Source organism: Lepisosteus oculatus, chromosome 11 (assembly GCF_040954835.1).
Source record: "Lepisosteus oculatus isolate fLepOcu1 chromosome 11, fLepOcu1.hap2, whole genome shotgun sequence".
Classification (NCBI taxonomy): domain Eukaryota; kingdom Metazoa; phylum Chordata; class Actinopteri; order Semionotiformes; family Lepisosteidae; genus Lepisosteus; species Lepisosteus oculatus.
Genome location: NC_090706.1, coordinates 17,476,525 through 17,496,799, shown reverse-complemented (window position 1 = coordinate 17,496,799; position 20,275 = coordinate 17,476,525). Strand labels below are relative to the sequence as shown.

Here is a 20,275-nt window from a genome sequence, read left to right as displayed (position 1 = left end):
AAATCTGTTTCTCCTTTGGGGGGAAGAGGAGTTTCCTCCTCCTGTGTGACAAGCGGTCCCTCCTGTGTTATAGTCTCCCATCACACATTCCTCCATTTTTGTAGCTATCGGATGTTTTGACTATGAGATGTTCGAGTTGCCTCTGGTCTGAGTAAAGACAGACTGAATTAACATCTCTTATCATCTCAGCTTTCTCTTTCCTCTTTTTGCAGGATTTCCAGCCGTTTGTGTGCTTTGGGGCATCTACAACATTGCCCAGGATTCCCAGAGAAAAGCTGAGATCCGCCACAGCCCATGCGAATGTGGCCTGGGATGACTCAAACCCAGGCCCCCAGAGGCGCAAGGCTCGGTAGGTTAGTGAACTTTACTTTACTCGCCTTCCTGCTGATCGTCTGTCCATTTTCTAATCACTTCTTCCCATTCAGGGCTGTAGGGGAGCCGGAGCCTATCCCAGCAAGCAGCAGGCACGAGGTGAGGTACACACCGGAGGGGAAGCCATTTCATTGCAGGGAAGATACACACACAAACACACATCAGCGCTATTTTTTCCCAGAAGCCAAATAACTTATCAGTATGTCTTTGGACTGTGGGAGGAAACCGCAGTACCTGGAGCAAAACCCACTTGAACACAGGTAGAACGTACAAACTCCACACAGACAGCACCTCAAGTCCGGAATTAAATCCAGTGCTAACTGCTGCACCGCTGCACCAACCCCTGCTGATCTATTTATCCACAAATCACTGGCAAGCTCATTGGAGTGCTGCTTTTTTCCAGGGAGATCTCCTAAAATAGACCGGAGATGGAACGCTTAATGTCTTTCTAAGATTTGAAATAGTAGCTTCAAAACAGCGCCAGGTCACCGGCGTTCTCTGCGATCGCCAGATGCCAATCCGACTCAAGGCCAAAGTTTACAAGACCGTAGTCCGTCCTGTCGCCCTGTATGGATCGGAATGCTGGCCAGCAACTTCCAGGCATGAGTAGGCCCTCCATGTCATGGAAATGAGGATGATCCGGTGGTGTCTCGGCCTAACAAGATTTGACCACGTCCTCAATGACAATGTCCGTCGACGCATGGGAGTGGCACCAATAACAGGAGAAGATGCGAGAAGGAAGATTGCGATGGTATGGACATGTGACGAGAAGAGGCGAGCACACGGTGGCACGGACAGCGATCCGACTGAGCCTCCAGGGTCGATGGCCGCGAGGGCGGCCCAAGAAGCAGTGGATGGATCAGATCACTGAAGACATGCGGAAAAGTGAACGTTGCCCCAGAAGACACCTATAACCGTGTCAAATGGAGACGGGAGTGCCGACAAGCACAAGTGCAAAATGAAAAAAGTCAATGGGGAGGGAGGAGTGTTTGGTTGGCGCACAAAAACAATCTTCATCTGAGATTCACACCGCCGCTTAAAAGTAGGTGGTGGTAGGTGAACATAGGGCAGCGTTTGGTGTTGTTGACCACATAGCTGTTTTACAGTGTGTGTTAATGGAAATCTGTGTGCTTGTTTCACTGTATCAATCATGGAAAACGGCAGCCTGTTTGGGAATGCTGGACTGAAAGCAGAAGTGAAAGCAGGATTGTGGAAGACTCCTGACGGAGCTGGACGAGCCGGTGTGCCAGCGCCTGCTTCAGGGCCAGGCCCCGCCCAGGTGGTTTTGGTCTCCTTGCGCTTGCTAATTACTCCCCAGAGCTCAGTGAGCAAAGGGTGGCCTATGTCTGAAACACGGCTGTCCAGCACAGAAAGAGAAGTGATCACTTCTCCACCCGTGTCCCACTATAAACATCTTCTCTCCGGAGGGACACCTCGAGAAACGTAGCAAAGGCTCCCCCCAAAAAAAGTTCCGACAGAAATAGAAAAGTGGAAGCTGTTGAGGGTTATTCATGGTTACTGGAGACGGAGCGGTTTAGATTGCACGGCTGCGTGGCCGGCTGGGGATTGGTTTAGAATTGCCTGTTTTAAGTTCCTTCGCTTCATCCTCCTGCAGTAGTCCTGTGTAAGTAGCTTTTGTGAAGCTGGTTTTGCTGTACAGAGGGGCGGGTCTCCACACAGCAGCTCTGGCGCTGTAATAAACAGAACAGTAAACTGGCGGTCCTGCAGCCCTCACTTGATCAGACCAGGTCTCAAGGACGCAGACGAGCAGAAGGGCTTTTTTTTTAAAGTGTTTTTTTAAAGTGTTTCCAAGAAGACGCCTTTGAGGAAAGTGGAGGAGTGATTTGTTTGTGACTGAGCTTGTGTATCGATGCGGCGATCTCTGCTGTAAAGGGGTGGGAGTGAGGGACGAAACATGCTCCTTGTCTGTCTGAGTATAGGCTGAACCGCTATCTCTCTCACCTGCATCCAGAGACGGTTCCCTTTCCAAACAGCTTGCACCCAAGTGCCCTTTGGGTCTTGGATGCTCGGAGGGCCGGAGCTGTGAAGTCTGTCACAGGTGGTGTGAGGAAATGTTTTTACCGGTAGTCCCAACAGATGCCACAACGGGGCTTTTTGCTGTGAGGACCAGACCCATGACAAATCTCTTTTAATGTTTTCAATCATTATCAGACATGTCACTGTACCAAACCTTTATTCAATCCTACACATTTAATTTGACCTGTTTTGTTCATACAGTAAACCCTCAGTTTAATGGAGTAATAGGCGTCCCTTATTGCTGAACGTCCATTAAATCACAAATTATATTTTTGGGCTATTGTATGAGACATACAAAACGTTATTATATGAGAAAATTAACATATATGTGCTTATTGAACAAATGCAATTAACACAGTCAATTAACTTTGTTCCCGTGCCTTCCATCATAAATATATAAGCTCTTTACTTGTGTTGTAAATATACAGTATAATATTCGCTATACAGTATACAGTATGAAAAACTTTATGATGAAATGCCTTTTGAATAATTTGATAGTTTACTTTGCGTAAGAAAAGGCAATATTTCGTCAGGGGTCTAGTGGAGTGCTGTGAAAATTGTATTAAACTCTTCTTGAGCAGCCATATCACCCTGCAACTCACAACTGGCAACCCACTGAAGCTAAGCAGGTGTGAGCCTGGTCAGTACCTGGATGGGAGACCTCCTGGGAAAAACTAAGGTTGCTGCTGGAAGAGGTGTTAGTGGGACCAGCGGGGGGCGCTCACCCTGCGGTCCATGTGGGTCCTAATGCCCCAGTATAGTGACGGGGACACTATACTGTAAACAGGCGCCGTCCTTCGGATGAGACGTAAAACCGAGGTCCTGACTCTCTGTGGTCATTAAAAATCCCAGGGCGCTTCTCGAAAAGAGTAGGGGTGTAACCCCAGTGTCCTGGCCAAATTTCCAATTGGCCCTTACTAATCATGGCCTCCTAATAATCCCCCTCTATGAATTGGCTACATTACTCTGCTCTCCTCCCCACTGATAGCTGATGTGTGGTGAGCGTTCTGGCGCACTATGGCTGCCGTCGCATCATCCAGGTGGATGCTGCACATTGGTGGTGGTGGAGGGGAGTCCCCATTACCTGTAAAGCGCTTTGAGTGGAGTGTCCAGAAAAGCGCTATATAAGTGTAAGCACTTATTATTATTATTATTATTCTCTTTGATAAGAATTGGTCCATTAATGCACTATGGTTAAGATTGAGTACGGTATTGTAAAACATTTCTGTGATGGTAGACATGGGAGTCATTTTAGGACACAAACACGGAAAATAATGAAAATACTATTCAAGTATAACCTGTCCAACCTGTAAGGCTTGTGCACTAAATTTAAATGTGAAAAATCCCCATCAGAACATAAAAACAAACATGAATTCAGATAGTTCATTTTAATGATAAAATCAAAGTCTGTTGCTCATTTCTAACTCCCCTTTCGAAAAAAGGTACATTCTATAGTCACCCCAGCCCTCTCCCAGTATATACATTCACATACAGAATTTATCACAGAAATACCAACTGCTCATTTTCTTCCAGTTTAAAAATCTAAATAAAGCTGTAAATTCCAAATACTGTGTTTGAGCAGTGTAGGTAATGAGAAACTGACAGAGGCAGTGTCTTTAGAGTATTCCTCTCATTGGAGTTCCAGCTCGGAGAAAACTTTGAGCATCTCTCTCCTTACTGATGACTTGTTCGTACTTTCCCTGCTTGTGTTTGTAAGGAAAAAAGAGTTCCCAAGTAATCTCCAAAAGATCTGTTACTTGAACCTTACACAATATTGATTCAGTCTGATTGTGACAGTTTTGAGCGCTATAAATTTTGCATTATGTAAATAATTATGCTTTGTGCAAAGTTTGTAATGACCTAAGAGTTCATTCTATTTACTTGTATATTCTTGTTAAAAACCCATAAAGCTTGAGAGAGCAACCTGCAGTTTTTGAAGCTCCAAAAGTCACTAGCTACAATACTAACATCTGGCCAGCAGGAGGAGGAAAAGTAGTGATAGTAGCATTGCTGCAGAAAGTTTTGAGTTGTAAAGAGGTCTAAAAACACTATGTAGGACATTTAAAGGTTAGTCCGAAGTTCACGTATTGCATAAAAACAAGGCTCTATGGAAGCAATTGCAGATAAAAGGTTGCCTCCTAGGACTCAGCTGGCAGTAGTTGCGATCCATGAGCACATGAAAGAGGAAAAACGTATTTAAAGTCCATTTTCAAGGACCAGAGAGCCTCATGGGAAAGTCCTCCTCTAGAACTGGTGAAGGCCTCCAGGGTAGACCTGTCAGGCTCTAATGGCAGAGACCGTCACCTCGCACCCTTGTGAAATGTGTCTGTTACTCAGGTGTGTCAGCTCCCAGGGGGACGGCGCTCACATGACTGTGCAGCACTGGCAGGACTTGTGTTTGGGCTGGGGAGCCTCTGGCCCCTCGGCTTTGCCGTCTTCGGCCCTGGCCACGGCGGCGGAGGGAGTGGCCGAATTGTGGGCAGCGGTGGAGGCCGCCACCAAGGGCTCGATCTCGGCAGGTGTGGCAGGTGCCTGTCTTTTGGCAGTGGTTCCAGCGGGAGCGTCTCCTCCTTTCTTTATCAAGGGCTGGAGTTGGGGTTTCTCAGCAGTCGAGGACTCTGGGAACTCCACTTTGACTGCTTCAGGTAACAGAGCCGTTTCCCCTTCCCCGCCCAAGGGGATGTCCTGAAACTGCTCGGCTTGCTGGGCTTCTGCCGGCTCTGCTGCTTGTGCTGCTGCGTCGATGTGATTTTCCAATGCCGGCTTTTCATCTGTTGTCTTTCCCTCGTCAAGACCCTCTTTTTCCGGCTCCATGTCCGACTTGGGCGGGTGTGGGGGTTCTGCTTCAGAAGATGGTGTTGTGATGGGCGGGTGTTGTGACGCAGCGGTCTGGATCTCCACAGGAAGCTCCTTAGATTCCACAGGAAGGTCAACCTCTGAACTTGGTACCTGCATTTTCTCTACTTTGGAATCTGTCTGAACCTTTTCCTCAGTGGGAGGTCTTTCCTGGGGTTGCTCCTTAGAACTGGTGGGAGGTTCTAGATCATCTTTGGTATCCTCCAGTAGCTTATCTTTGCAAAGTTCTACCAAGGAACTAGAACCCTCCAGGGATTCTTGTTTAGCATCCTTGGGAAGTTCATCAGACTTGGAGACTTTCAAGCGTTCTTCTTCAGAATCCATGGAAAGTTCATCCCCTTCATCAGTGATGATCACACGTTCTGCTCGTATGACCGTACCTGCAGCCTCTTCAAAGTCCTCCTCTGGGCTCGCCTCCGTGAAGCCCAGGAACGTCAGGGTGATAGCTCCTTGCCCAGTCTGGTCCGTGATCTCTGCTGTTCCTTGAGGAACTTGTCCTCCTGGCCTTTCGGCTGGTGCATTTTCCTGGGCTCTGGTTGCCGGGCTTGGCTCAGGATTTTCATCTCCTGATACTTCTGTTGCGCTAACAGAACCATTTGTCTTGGGCTCCCCCTCCACGTCTACCTTTTGGGGATTCTGCGAAGAGTGGAGTGACTGGGACCCCTCTTTCGAACCTTCTTCCAGAAACGGAACCTCGGGCTTTTGCTTTCCTTGCATGTCCTTCCCTCCGTTGTGGATCACAGTTGATTCTGTTCGGGAAGCCTCCAGTCCTTCTGGCATCCCTGCTTTCCCCGCTACTGCGCTTAAGACCAGGCCCACCTCTTCGGGGTCAGGCTGTGCACTGATTGCCTCCCCCACCGCGTGAACAGTCTTCCTGCCGTCATCAAACAGCGTCTGCCCTCTGACCTGAACGTCCCCAGTGGCCATCGGGACCACCGACTGCACCGTCGAGACCCCCGTCCTTAGGTCTTTCTCCAACGTGACCTGAACGGTGCTCACAACTGAAACGAGAATGAAGGAGTAGGTTTTCATGACGATTTTGCTGGAGTTATAGAAAGTAACATGTATTGAAGTACTCTGTGAAAGCCTACTGTTTCAGCCATTACTTGATGCGCATTGTGGACTTTGGTCTGGTTAGACCTAGTGCAAAAATCAATTCATGAAAGGTTCCACATGAGCTGAGCAAGTAAAGGAGAGCAGAGGGCTTCATCAGTACTGCAGTTTCCAGATGTCTTAGCTTTGTTATGCTGTCACTTTTTCTGCCTGTGCACTGCCAAGCACGTTTAAAGTCTTTTACTATAATATGCAATACTTGTCAGGAGCTCCAAATGATTTATATGATCCAAAATAGTACAGTCTGTAGGACAATTGTAAAGGATTTTTAAATCTGAACATGCACCTTACATTACTGAGCACATAGACACTCGCTTTTCCTGGACCAAAAAGTGCTACAGGATGAGACTATTCAGAAGGTGGCCAAACATCAGAGAAACGTCCATATTATTGTCCATCTAGCTCTGTGAATGGATCAGGTCTATGTTGTCTTTACGGAGATCCGTGTGCTAACCATTAAAATGGTTTTGTCTGCACCAGTGCTACATAGCATCCTGTAGCCCTTTTGGTCCTTTCAAGAGGAGAAAATGTGTTTCACCACTGAAACGATGGGCATGTTTCATGTTATGGAATTGTTGATATATGTAAGTGCTCTTCAGAAAGCACAGTTTTGGAAAGTGGCCCAATCATTTTAAATGATCTGGGGATCCTGACAAGGGTTTAAAGGCATCTAATATTATCTAAAAAGGTTTGTGAGGCCTTTTGGGGAGGAAGTGTATTTTCATCAACGTTTGGTTAAGCAGACATGAGGATAAAGCCCAGAAAATATCACCGGCAGCACATAAAGGAACTTTAAATCACGAGATGGTTGCCATGTTTGCACTCAGCTCCTGTGACCAGTGCAGATTCTTTCTGGCCTGGGGTAAAGAATACAGCTGGCGATGTTTCATACTGTTTCAGCTGCCTGTGAATCAGCTCACCTCTTCCTTGACCTTAATGTAAGAGGGGGCCCCAAAATACCTATCCTCCCCCTCCTGGTAACCAAAAGCATGGCAAAAAGCAACTTGATCGCACTTGTTACTGAAGAGGCCCACTAAACATCTCATCCTCTGCACCCCAAGGAAAGGGACCGTCGTATCCCTCCCTGCCAGTCTGTGACATTCTACCCCGGGGGAAGAATGATTCCTAGTCATTAAATTCAGTAGTGATCGTCTTTATGCTGCTTCCTGGCCAGCCCAGTAGAGTTGCCTCATCCCGCGTCGTAGTTAAACGGTGGAATCGTGTGAGGGCATGAAGCTTGACACCCCCCCCCTTCCCATGAGGAATTAAAAGTTAATGAATGAATCACTGCAAACAAATTCCCTGCCTTGCCACGCTCCCGTGCCTCATTAAGTCATGCCCCCAAGGTGCAACAGCTAGAGATCAGAAAAGCTCCCTGTGCATAATCTCATGCCGGGCGCCAGCGAAGCCTGTTGCTGTGATCATCTCTGAGTTCGTACATACACACTTGTACGTAATTATAAGACAGGCTGCATACACCTGTCTAATAAATGCTGGAAACTGAATCTGAATTTTAATCCCCGTTGTATAAAGAAGTGCTTGTAATAGTGTTTAATTATCTGTAATAGTGAGGGACTGTGTGGTGATGGAGGAGGCCTGTGTTCCATGGAGTTTGTGCCTGGAGTGGAGCTCCCAATAGTCTCCTCTTGTAATGCAATTATTCATTTTTTTGCAGATTTAAAAAAAAAATAGATTGATTACATCTGAGTATTTTTCAATGGAGCAGTACTGCTTCCTCCTGGTATCGGACCGTGAAAGGTCAGTGCCTGGGGTCGTCGTGGCTCGGGCTGTTACCTGTCCGCGTTGCCTGACCGTTCTCCACGGGGGCTTCCTTGTCAGGATTCGGCTTCCGGACACGGGGGGCCGGCCTTGGGGGTTCCGGGCTCACGCTGCCATGGGGGGTCGTGCTGCTGCCTGGACACCCGAGACACAAGAGGAGAACGGCGGTCACGTCGCTTGAGCAAGAAAGTCAGGACCTCTGCGTCTTCTGTCGCGGCGCCGAAGATCCACAAGTCACAGGACTCACTAAGGTTTTCCACACTTGGGTTTTGGGACTGAACTGAGCTGTTGAGAGACTAACACGCGTCCTTTGATTCAGAGTCTATCTGACTTGTCAGGTTACTAGAAACTTGGAAGCTAGTGAGGATCATATTCTCATTAGGTTTATATTTTGGGAAATGTTGTCCTACCATCCCCCCGGCTCGACTGTAAAGTCCAACAAAAAGACCTTCACCCCCGCCTCATCAGCCTGAGAGTACGGGTTGGGGGAGAAGGAGCTCAGGCATGCCTGCGTTTGCAGCCAAGCGAGCTGCGTTGCCAAGACAACGACCGGCGGCCTGCGCGGCTGGAATCCACCTGGCATAGCGCGGGGTAGAATTCACCTTGTGAGGAAGTCCGTCATGGGAGGGAATAAAAAGTTGATCTTACAGTGCTCCAAAAGAGTGACTTTGATGTTTATTTACAGTACAGTAGAGTCTCAATATCTGACGCAGAGAAACGTCACAAATAGCCAAATTCACAATATAATCAAGTCTACCCCTTATACCATCACATTTTATAACCATCGCTTATGTGATCATTAACATACTAATGTGTTGGCTTTAAGTTAATGAAATATATGATCAACTGAAACAAATTAGTGCAATCACAAACTTATAGTAATCAGCTAAAATAAACTACAATCTATCTGTGAATCTATCCTCGGTGTTCCTTGCGGCTGCCTGCACTTTCTCCCTCTGCCTTACCAGCTATTCCCTGCTCTGTGTCCAGCAGGCCCTGCTGTGATGAGCAGGGCAACAAGACAGTCAGAGAGCCTATAAAGTCGTCTCCCCACACCGCTGACACAGAACCTGGAGCGTTTGTTACAATACAAAAACAGGACCACGCTGAGATGTGGGGAGAAGCTCACTCACTAGCTAGATTCGTCTCTTGATCCTGCTCTGTTGCGCCTCTAGTTTGAAAGTTGCGCTTAAGAACCTTCAGCTCGGTTTCATCGCCCTCTCCCCTTCTTCCATTCAAGACCCCGTCGGCCAAGATCAAATCGCCTACGAGCACATTTGCAAATGTTAAATTCGCAGATGACCAGGCCCTACTGTATCATATTAGATTTTCAATGTGGGGAAAGAAACCCGCAAGTCCTTTTTTGGACTGGGTAGTTATTGGCTTAACTGGAGAGTAGGATTTCCGGTCATATTGCATTCCTTGTGCCCTTCACCACAAGATCTGAAAGGGATCCATCAGTTAGATGAGTTGGCAACGGACCACATCACTGTTGTATAATAAAGAACAGATTCCACAAAGAATCGGCCTGAGCAGACCCCAAGCACAGACTAGAGCCCCCTCTACCCGTGTTATCTGGTGGCTTCTCTTGTAAAAAGTGGTACAGTACCATGTAACACAGAAATAGAGGTCTGATAATGTAACGGCTGCAAATGGGATTTTAGCTTGGCATAGCAGTGCTGCAAAATCTTTTTGAAATCCCAGTGCTGATGTCTCTTTAAATGCTAATGCAATTATTCATAGTCTTAAAGAGCAGAGTGCCAAAGCTAAGCTTTGCTGTGGAGTCTGGGTAAATCTGCAGGCTTACATTTTTCTGTACATTTTCAGTACAAGAGGCTGTTGTGATCACTGTAGAAGTGATTAGCCCACACACAACTCAAGAGATGCACTCATCACCATGCTTACCCTCTTTGAGCTTCTCTGTGCTGGTCTGTGGAGAAGAAAGAAAGATATTCACATTAGATATTATCCTGTGAGCCTTTATTGCAGATGCATTTAAGCAGGCTGAACACTTTAATTGGGCAAAAAGGTCTCGAGTTTTAACATAACAATTCATATTTTATCATGATTAGATAAGAGAACAGAGACCCAAATATCATTTCTTTTACTGGACCCCAATCTGCTCAGCTGAAGTGGATTTATTAAGTTTCATTCCAAAATGTTTTGTTTACTGTTGCTTTTGGATCCAGTTTACAGTTTACAGATTTAAAATCACCTGGAGCCCAAACATACGCTGTGCTTCTATAAAACTGTGCTTCTGGCAGATAGGCGTGGGTTGCATTGTTCCTTGGCACCAAATAATACAGTGAAATGGTTGCTGAACGGAAATGAAAGCTTTATGTAAGATGTGGGGGAAGATGTAAAAATGACTCTGCATTCCCACAACTTGAACACAAGAGGTCATCAGTGAGCCACCCACTGGGAGACGTGATGGAGGCTTTCTGTGCCTTTGGGTCAAAACGGTCACGGCATATTTCAGCGATGAGAAAGGCTGGACTTTTCATTTGGGTCTTTTTCAAAACCCACTCAAAGGCGCTATTGTGTAATAGTTTCACTTGAATTGCAGAGATGCAGAAACCTCTGTCAGAATAACCTGCACCTAATCAGACAGTAACCCAGGTTGTCCACTGCCAAAACTGTAATTGTTAAACATTGCAGGTTTGTTCCCCTCTTCTCAAGCTGTATCCTGCCGAATTCGGTTCCGGATTTGATTCCGTTGGTATTTTCGGTGTGCGGCAGTTCTTTTTCTTTAATGTGTGGCAGATCATTCCGACTACTGTAATGCTCTGCTCGCTGGGGTATCTAAATCTACTTTGAACAAACCGCAGTACGTCCAAAATTCAGCAGCCAGAATCCTGACCAGGTCTAGTGCAAATGATTACATTACTCCTATCCTGGAGTCTTGGCACTGGCTTCCTGTCAAATTCCGTGTAGACTTTAAAATCCTCATGCTCACCTACAAGGCTCTGTGTAGCTTGGCACCTCGCAACCTTCGCTCTTCTAATTCTGGTCTCCTTACTGTCCCCCAAGCGCGTCTACATTGTATGGGTGACAGAGCCTTCTCCTGTTATGCCCCAAAGCTCTGGAAGTCTCTGCCCAAGGATATCGGAGAGTCACCTTCTCTAAACTCCTTCAAATCCAGACTCAAAACCTCCTCTATGAATTGGCTTCATTACTCTGCTCTCCTCCCCACTGATAGCTGATGTGTGGTGAGCGTTCTGGCGCACTATGCCTGCCGTCGCATCATCCAGGTGAATGTTGCACATTGGTGTTGGTGGAGGGGAGTCCCCATTACTTGTAAAGCACTTTGAGTGGAGTGTCCAGAAAAGCGCTATATAAGTGTAAGCAATTATTATTATTATTATTATTATTATTATTATTATTATTATTGTTATTAATTATTTTTCTTTAGAAAAGCCTTTACTTAACTGGTTCCATTCTTCACCCCTCTGCTTTTCATAGTACCACCATCCACGGTCTCCTCTGTATATTGTAAGTGTGTTTTATCTTGTGTATTCTTTTTATTTATTGTTGTTGTCATTCTGTAAAGCGCTTTGAGAATCCACCCTTAAAATCGCTATATAAAATAATTTTTATTATTATTAATAATATCCTTTGATCTAACGATCCAGGTGATTGTAAGTAAAACTGAGACTGAAGTCGTCCTCCCTGGATGGGATAAAGACCCAACAAATCTGCCTCCCATCTGTACAGCTGTGACTGAAGCGCGTTCCTCAGTGAGGATGCCACAGCTGGATCTATTCTGGGGCTTCTGACCCCATGATCCTCGAGCACTGGGTCCAGTGCCCACACCACCACTTCAGGCCGGCCCATCCCAATAAAAGAAGCCCATCTGGGGCTGCAGAACCCAGGACCCTTAACATATGAAGCACGTGCCGTCGGCCATGCCGATGTCCAGCAGCACAGCTCTGTGCCCCTTACCCTCTCGGCCTCCCCTGCGTCATTCTGCGGCGGTGTGCCCTCGGCTCTGTCCAGATTCGCTGCCTCCTCTGCCAGTCTCTTGCTCTCCGTCTGCAACCTGGGGAGAGCACAGAGAGATGCCTCAGACACGTTCCCATCAGCCTTGCTCGTCTTGTCAAACAGGGCTGCAGGGCGGACACAGCTTCCTTTACCTCGCCCCTGTGCTCAGAAACCCTGCACACGTAACCCCGGGGGCTCACCCCTGGGTGCCAGGCAGGCTCAAACACAGTTATGCTCTTCAAGGGAGCACGATGGGCAGTGCCAGCCTGCCTGCAGACTTCTCTTCCCGCAGATGATGAGCTGGGTCAGGGGCGCACACTGTGTGGCGTGTTTCGGAAGCAGCTCTGCCCGGGCCCCACTGGGGCGAAGGAGGCTAGGGGTCTTACTTGTCTATGCGCTCCTCGATCTGCTGCGCCTGCAGGCCCCAGAGCGGGGAGCGGGGGCTGGGGACCTCGGGGCTCAACGGGGGGCCTTCCATCAGCCACTGGTCCCGCAAGGATTTCCGCTGCAGGGTGGAGACAGAGATGCGCAACGTCTTAACGGGTTTGACGAAAACGAGGGTGAAATACAGTACGTTATTTGTGCTCAAATCACATACAAGCGAGAAGCTCCCTAAAATCGAGTTTCATCCCCAAGCGATCAGACCTTTCTCAGTTTTTATTCTCTGGGAGTTACATCTCCAAGGGGCTGGGCTTTTGATCAAGCCAGACTCCACCCAGTTATTTTACAAGTACAGTTTTCAGTGACGTTTTAATTTTAAAACGCAGTTACAGTACATGGAGTGCTGGCTGGATCAGACACTGATCTGGACTGCAGCTGAGAATCACCCTTCTGTGTGATACTTTGCCCTTAACCTGCAGTAGCAAGACATTTACCACGACTGTGCTCATCTGGTACAATCGTGATGCCACAGTTTCCACAAGAAAAAGTCGGTGGTTCTCTTTTATTCTGCTCTGATTGATTAATATTTGTACTTCTATACTTGGACCTTAACACTGTACTGGCAGAAGGTACTTGGAATTAGAAGCAAGACTTGGTGGAGGAAAGCTGTTTTCAGAATTCTTATTTTCTTATAGATGGTGTGTAGGGGGGCTGACCTGTTTTTTGTTAGTTTTTTTAGCAAATGTGCACAGAACAATTCCAACTGCTTTCTACGGTCAGCATCTACACAACAATCTGGAGCTGGCTTCTCTTGCAGTAGTACTGCAAAACGGGCCAAAGTCCGCCTATCAGCTTGTGCAGGTTTTGATGGGTGCTCTATCCTCATTGCGATTAGTCACTGGAATTTCCTGGCTTAAAATGCCTGACTTCCCAAAACAGACCTCAGTCCAGCTCCCTCACTGGCTGATAATCTCCTCTGCACTGGTGCTGATGCAGAGCATTTAGCAGGTACTAGGCTTCTTCCTTCATGCTGCTTTCTGTAAATTTTTCGTGTACTACGCCCAGATCACACATGACGGCAAGTCTAGATTTCTGTTTCTAACGCATGAAGGTGCACTGCGGATGAGAGGTTTCCAGTGCACCGTGACTGGGGGGGAGATACAACAGCGATGCTGAAGAGAGAAACAGAGGGTAAGAGGGGTGGCTTTCACAGGAGAATTTCGGAGGGCACTAGTCCCATACAGCAACGAAAAAATGAATTCACTTCTTGGCTCGCTTGGTTCACTTCGTTCAGGAAGAGGGAACGCCAGTCTCGGAACAATGGGAGAGCAGAAGACTGAAGCGTTCGAGTAAACAGACTGGCCCGTAAAATGAACTGTGGGTAGAAAAAAGAATTGTGAGAACCGGGCAGAGGATGGGGCTCTTCTGGTCAGGGGCATGATGCAGTAGTAAAGCAGAAGAAACAGTCTTGCTGTTAAAAAGACCAGCTTGGTTTCTCACCACAGATGCACCATAGAGTGTGATCAGCTCCAGAACAGCTTATAAACCTTTGACGTAGTTGAACATAAAACCCTGATGATAAATGCCTAATAAATGAAGTCCATGGTGTGCTAAGGCTGGTCTCAATACAGATACTTTTTTAATCAACTGAATTTGTGTTTTTTGCATCAGATTGAAGGTTGGGCCTTGGATTCTTGCTTGAATATATCAAGTGTCCCGTCTTGTTAAAATGAGCGCTTGCTCTTACCACTTTTCACAAAGTACGTCTACCGCAAGCGTGTCTGTGTTATGCCGAAAGTTCAGGCTACGCAGCCCTCCTGTGCCAGCCTCTTCCCTGCGTGGTGTTTGCCGGCGCTATTCATTCCTGGTCCTGGAGGGTCTCAGTCAGTGCACCAGGTTTTATAAGGAGCCTATTATACAGATCAGCTGAGCGGACAACTGAGAGTCCAAAAACAAGCAGGAGAAACAGTGGCCGTCCAAGAGCAGGAGCGACCCTTCACGGACCCTTCACGGAAGAGCGCCTCGCCGAGGGCAGGGCGGTGCGCACGCTCGGTACCTTCATCTGCTGCAGCCGCAGTTTCTCTTCCTCCATCTCCCGCCGCGCTCGCTCCTGCTCTTCCTGGATGCGCCTCTTCTCCTGAAATGGGGGGGGGTGGAATAACAATCATGAAAGGCTCACAGCCCCCTTCAGATTCCACCACGCAACTGCTTTCCATCCCCAGGACAGACCCCGCATCTCCATTTGCCCATCCACGGCGCTGCGGCGTTAAACCTGACACTGATGCGGCTGTCTCTATTCTGTCTAATTGCATCTCTGACATAAAAACTTGGATGACTCAAAATTTCCCTCATCTTAACTGTGACAAGACTGAAGTCATGCTTTTTAGCTCCCCCCATCAAAGTTGTAAAGCCAATCCTGTATCCTGTAACCCTGTCTGTGGATGGTACTGTACTTGAGCTTCACTCTAAATTGGAAAACCTTGGGGTGATATTTGATTGAGGCTTAACATTCGACCCACATGTGCCGCATATTGTTAAAACATCTTTTTTTCACCTCCGAAATATCGTTAGACTATGCCCTGTGTTATCACTCACTGTGGCTGAAAAGCTGGTCAACACATTTGTCCCGAATTGACTACTGTAATGCTCTGCTCGCTGGGGTATGTAAATCCACATTGAACAAACGCCAGTATGTTCAAAATTCGGCAGCCAAAATCCTGACCAGGTCTAGTGCAAGTGATCACATTACTCCTATCCTGGAGTCCTTGCACTGGCTTCCTGTCAAGTTTCATGTTGACTTCAAAATCCTCATGCTCACCCATAAGACTCTGCAGGGCTTGGCACCTCAGTTCCTGTTTGAGCTATTATCACCCTACTCCCCACCTCAAAACTTTCGCTCTTCTAATTCTGGTCTCCTATGTGTCCCCCAAACCTGTCTACACTCTGTGGGTGACAGGGCCTTCTCCTGTTATGCCCTTAAGCTCTGGAATTCTCTCCCCAAGGATATCAGATATAATTTACCTTCTGAAAACTCCTTCAAATCCAGACTCAAAACCTTCTTCTTTTGAACAGCCTTCCCTTAACTGGTTCCATTCTTCACCCCTCTGCTCCTACTGTATTTAGTACCACCATCTACTGTCTCTTCCGCATATTCTCACCATGTTTATCTTGTGTATTTTTTATTGTTTATTTTAATTGTTGCTGCTTTCATTCTGTATAGTGCTTTCAGAAGCCACTTTTAAAAGCGCTATATAAAATAAAGTTTATTATTATTAGGCATCAACCTAGTGACCTGTTCTCCTTTTATACTTCTCAGTGTCAGAAAATGATTCAGAACACAGCGGGAGTCTTTGTTGTTGGGACCCCCTTCTGTTTTAGGTGACGGAGGGGTGTAGTGTAGGCCAAGCTGTCAGCAGGCGAGTGCTCGCCAGTGGTGACGTGCCGATCGTGTGACGTGTGGCGTGTGAGTGTGACCTATTCCCTCTGCAGTATTTATAAATCCGACAGTAAGAGTCAGGATGACCGTGCTCTCGAGCTCGTTCGGTCGCACGAGCCAGCTGACGCGCAATGAGGACGTTTCGGGTTTCTCGGCGCCTTGAAGGCCGGTCGGAGGGGATGTGTTGGGAACCGTGACGGGGAGAGTGAGCGTGCCAGGGGTCCGCAGCAGTGTTGGTTTACCGCGGCGAACAGGCCGCTGATGCGCAGGAAGTGCGCGGGGGTCCTGAATAATTTAGTGACCAGAGGCAGCAGGAGGGAGTGGAGGGGGATCAGTTTGCGCGCAAGAGTCTGTGCACACCGCGGGGAGGACTGCCCTGTTCGTCTGCCTCTGCTCCGTTTGAAACCAGACTTCCCTGCCTGGCAAACTGCAAGCGCTGTAGTAAATGGGGTTTCCCTTAGTGGACACTGGGATCTGCTGTCATGGTGACATTAACGGACATTGTTGGTCTAGGTTAACCCCACTTCAGTATGTTGATCTCAACCCTGGCTCTGGAGGACTCCTGAAGCTTCTGATTTTCATTCCCGCTGAGCATAATTACCAAGACGAATTAGTTCCTTTAATTAAACCACTGGGCTTATTTGATTAGACCTTTTTAAACTATTTCTTCACTAAAAACATTTTACACGTATTGTACAGCATGTGAACCTCCCTGCACCTGCAAGCAAATCACACAACAAGAAGCATAGCTCCACAGAGGCTCGGAAAACCAGGAGACAGTGCAGAGTTGGCAAAAATCACCGCTGCTCACTTGAATGTCGTTTGAGAAAAAGGCATCCATTTAATTAAAGTGATCAATTGCCCTCAGTGGTTAAGAGCTCAGCTGGAATGAAGACCAGAAACTTCAATATCCATCCAGGAACAGGGCAGAGAACCCTGCTTTAGGGAACAATGAAGTCTGGTGGTGAATACAGATCAGAAGATCTATTTGGACACAGGAAATGGTGACCTGGCTGTTTCAAGGTTTTGAAATTGCTTGCCTCTGTTGTAGGTTTGGCAAAAACACTCTGCTGAAAGAACCAGTAAATGTTTTATATGTATATTACAATTCCTCAGTGCCATAGGCAGGATACACCCTGAACCCAATGCCAGTCCATCACAGGCACACTCACACCTGGGCCCATTAACCTGCCAGCCTATCTTTGGACAGTGGGAGGAAATCCAAGCGAACTCGGGGAGAACATCCAAACTCCACACAGATAGCACCCCAGGTCTAGAATTGAACCCAGGGCCCCAGTACCACAAGGCAGCAATGTTAACCACTGGGCTACCCCATTGAGTAGTGCTTTCAAAAAAAACAAATAGCAGTTATAGTTTATCATTATATCATGTTTCTAATAACTGCAATCCAGTTCTGCCCTCTATGAAGGGCATCACTGTGATATCTACACTGGAAAGTCTTGCATATTTCAGTGGGAACTTATTTAATTCAAGCACAGCTTGTTCTTGCTTGGAAGTGAGCTTTTGCTCCCTCATCAGCTCCATTCAGGACCCCCAGACTAACACAAAGCCAGGATCACTGCGGCCAGCGTCCCATGACTCACCGCGATGGCCTGCAGCCTCTGCTGGTACTTCTCCGCCTCGTCCATGGTGGTCCTGTAAGGCACAAGAGCGAGCCGGTCAGGACAGTTGGGGTGACCCCAGAAAGATCCCACACCCAGCTCTGTCAAAGGAGGGGGACCCAGGCAGGTGCCCCCTGCCTTTTTCCTGGGAGTGTGGGGTCTTTAAACACTTAGTTTGTGAGCTTTGCATTTGATGTCTGATGCTTTTACAAAAGTCCAAAATGTACTGTATTTTAGGTGCAAGGATTCTATTTCATTGTGCAAATCTAAACTACTCACTCATCTAGCAGTAAGATTTCACTTTAAAGGGCAGACTTTCAGATTTTGTAGTCCATAGCTCATAGTTTACAGTAATGATAAAATCCACGCCGATTTCACTTATTCCGAGTAATTTCTCAGAAAATGAATCTCTGTAACCCGAAGAACATGATTTTCATTTTCACGGACAAGTATGGGCTTGGGTCAGAGATCACCAGGCCCTGGACGGGGAAGCACTGACTTCAGCAGGAGCCCAGGAACCGAGTGATTTTGTACACTTTTTTTCTGCGAGAAATATACGTTGGAGGAGTAAATTATTCTTCTGGTTTGAAACGCTGCCAGCACACTAGAATCAGAGCTTGATTAAGCATCAAGTGCACTGATCTTAAACTGACAAGACAGAAACAAACTACCAGCTGCACTGTGGCAATTAACGAGGCCCACAGTGCTGTTGTTGCCTTCAGCTGCACTGGACCGCTGGGTTCAAAAGGTGTAAGGCGGGCTGGGGGCTAACTAACCTGTGACATTGTCCAGGCGGGTGTTAAATAAACCAATTGCATTGATTTTGTTTCTATATTTATTCTGAACTTCTCATGCTATGGGATTGAGAACAGAATCCTCTGCGTTTGATGTTTGCAGACACTTCAGGAGTACAGCTGTGATGTTTTATAAGGAAATGCACCCAGGACGTCTTCTTCCTTGGGCTCCTTGATTTGAATCCTGACCCCAGCAAGAAAAACCATAAGATAAAAGCAGAAGAGTGAATAGGTGCCCAGGCTCGGCAGGGGCCTTGCTGTTTTGCGAAAGCATCTTACGTTGACGTAGCTTGAGTTTTGATCAGGCCTCGCTGTTGCAGGGAGACACAACTGAAGCAGTTACTGGAGGATCTGTGGTCCCCAGTCGATCTTGGGAGAGTGGCTTTTCTGCAGGTTTTCAGTCCAGATGGGCTCTTTACACCCTGAATCAGCTTTACGGTGCCAATTCCAGGACCAGGACTGTGGACCTGCAGGCTAAAGCACTCTCTGTGTGTTGCTCTAATCTAGAGGGGCTCGGGTATCTGCAGTTCTGCAGCGATGAGCGATGAGATGTTGCATCTGGCAAGAGGATGCAGAGCCAGAGCTGCATTCCAGTAGGTGGTGCTTCTTCCCTCCCTCTTCCCTCTTCCTTGTGGGGAATCCGGGAGCTTGGCGCACACAGCGACCTGGCTCCAGGGGGGAGTAAAGAGGTCAGCAGCCTGCATTCCCTGGAATCCGTTGGGGGAAATTCCCTTCCTGAAGAGATGGCAAAGGTGGTCTAAAATATTTGGCTGCAGAGGGCCGACCGCCGTTAATGCATATTTTTCTTTCTTTTTCCTCAGAAATTTGGAATGACAGCCCTTTCCTCTTTTATACCCACCCAGTTTTGGAATCGACAGTTATTCTTACAGAGAACAAAGTAAAAAATTGCTTACTTTGAACATTTCTAAAAACCAATGTTTTTAGACTTCATCCTGCATGGTATATTTTAAAAACTTTGTGCGTCTGGGAAGGCCCTGACAGGAGCGGTTTCCAGGTGCAGGCAGCAGACTTCCTGTGGAATCCCAGTTCAGAAAGGTGTACTGGAACACCAGCCAGCCCTGGTCAGTATCTGTGGCCTGTGGTGTTGACAGAGCCTGTCCAGTCACGAGTAACTACTACCTGCCTTTCCCAGAAGAGTGGAAAATGTTCCTCAAGTTATACTTTTCTTAAATAGCAGCAAAAACAAAACCACAACAACAAAATGGCTAACCTGCTTGGTATGTTTAAAGTAGAAACAACTTTCCCTTGAATCTCATTTCTTGATGGATCAAAGGAAACTTTTAGGAGCTTCCAGCTAAAAAAGTCATTTGCTACAATATAATTAAGGTCACAGAATAAGTCCTTTGCTGATGAAAAAAAAAAACTTACAATGCACAGCAGTACAAAGGGAGCCTTATCAGACACTTTTCCTGGCTCGTTGGTTCAGTTTAGTGTTCAGTTACCAACCCCACTGTTACTATAGCAATGGATACACAACTGATAGGAAAATAAGCTGCTTTTAACTTACAATGCAAAGCCTTTAAATAGCTCTTTTTCTAAGATGCATATTTTAATTTACTTTCGCTCTGGAGCTACACACCTACCTACCATCTGCTGCGAGCACAGGAAAGCATTAGCAAGACCAGATCTGTGGTTCTGAAGCTCGGGGAGGTCATCAACAAGTGCTGAACACTGACTATGAACACTATACCATTCAGAAGGGCCAATAGGTTATTGTATAGTACAGTACGTCAAAGTTAAAAATGACAGTACAGCGCAGAGGAATTATGGCACAACATTGGTGAAATACACTAACCGAGAGCTAAAACATGATACAGACCAGGGAAAGCTTAAGCAAAGTCGAAATGAAATGCCCTGTGGCTTATCTGTGGTAAACATTCCTA

The 20,275-nt window shown here is 46.9% G+C and overlaps 1 protein-coding gene and 1 long non-coding RNA gene across 3 annotated transcripts in view; one reads left to right on the top strand and one right to left on the bottom strand.

The window, feature by feature from the left end:
- Positions 1-220: 220 nt before the first annotated feature.
- LOC138241860 (uncharacterized) lies at positions 221-939 on the top strand. The gene is made up of 3 exons (XR_011191130.1): positions 221-349; positions 426-471; positions 776-939. It is a non-coding gene; the product is annotated as an uncharacterized lncRNA (long non-coding RNA).
- A 2,843-nt stretch (positions 940-3,782) lies between these two features.
- Positions 3,783-20,275, bottom strand: part of palm3 (paralemmin 3) — a 37,901-nt gene continuing 21,408 nt past the window's right edge. For both annotated transcript variants that reach the window (XM_015349120.2, XM_015349121.2), the window contains exons 2-8: positions 17,560-17,611; positions 14,576-14,656; positions 12,525-12,643; positions 12,100-12,196; positions 10,063-10,087; positions 8,173-8,292; positions 3,783-6,266 (exon numbers count right to left, since the gene is read on the bottom strand). In XM_015349120.2, the coding sequence (XP_015204606.2) occupies positions 4,774-6,266; positions 8,173-8,292; positions 10,063-10,087; positions 12,100-12,196; positions 12,525-12,643; positions 14,576-14,656; positions 17,560-17,604 (1,980 nt within the window). In that variant the 5' untranslated portion in view covers positions 17,605-17,611 and the 3' untranslated portion in view covers positions 3,783-4,773. The remainder of the gene's footprint in view (positions 6,267-8,172; positions 8,293-10,062; positions 10,088-12,099; positions 12,197-12,524; positions 12,644-14,575; positions 14,657-17,559; positions 17,612-20,275) is intronic.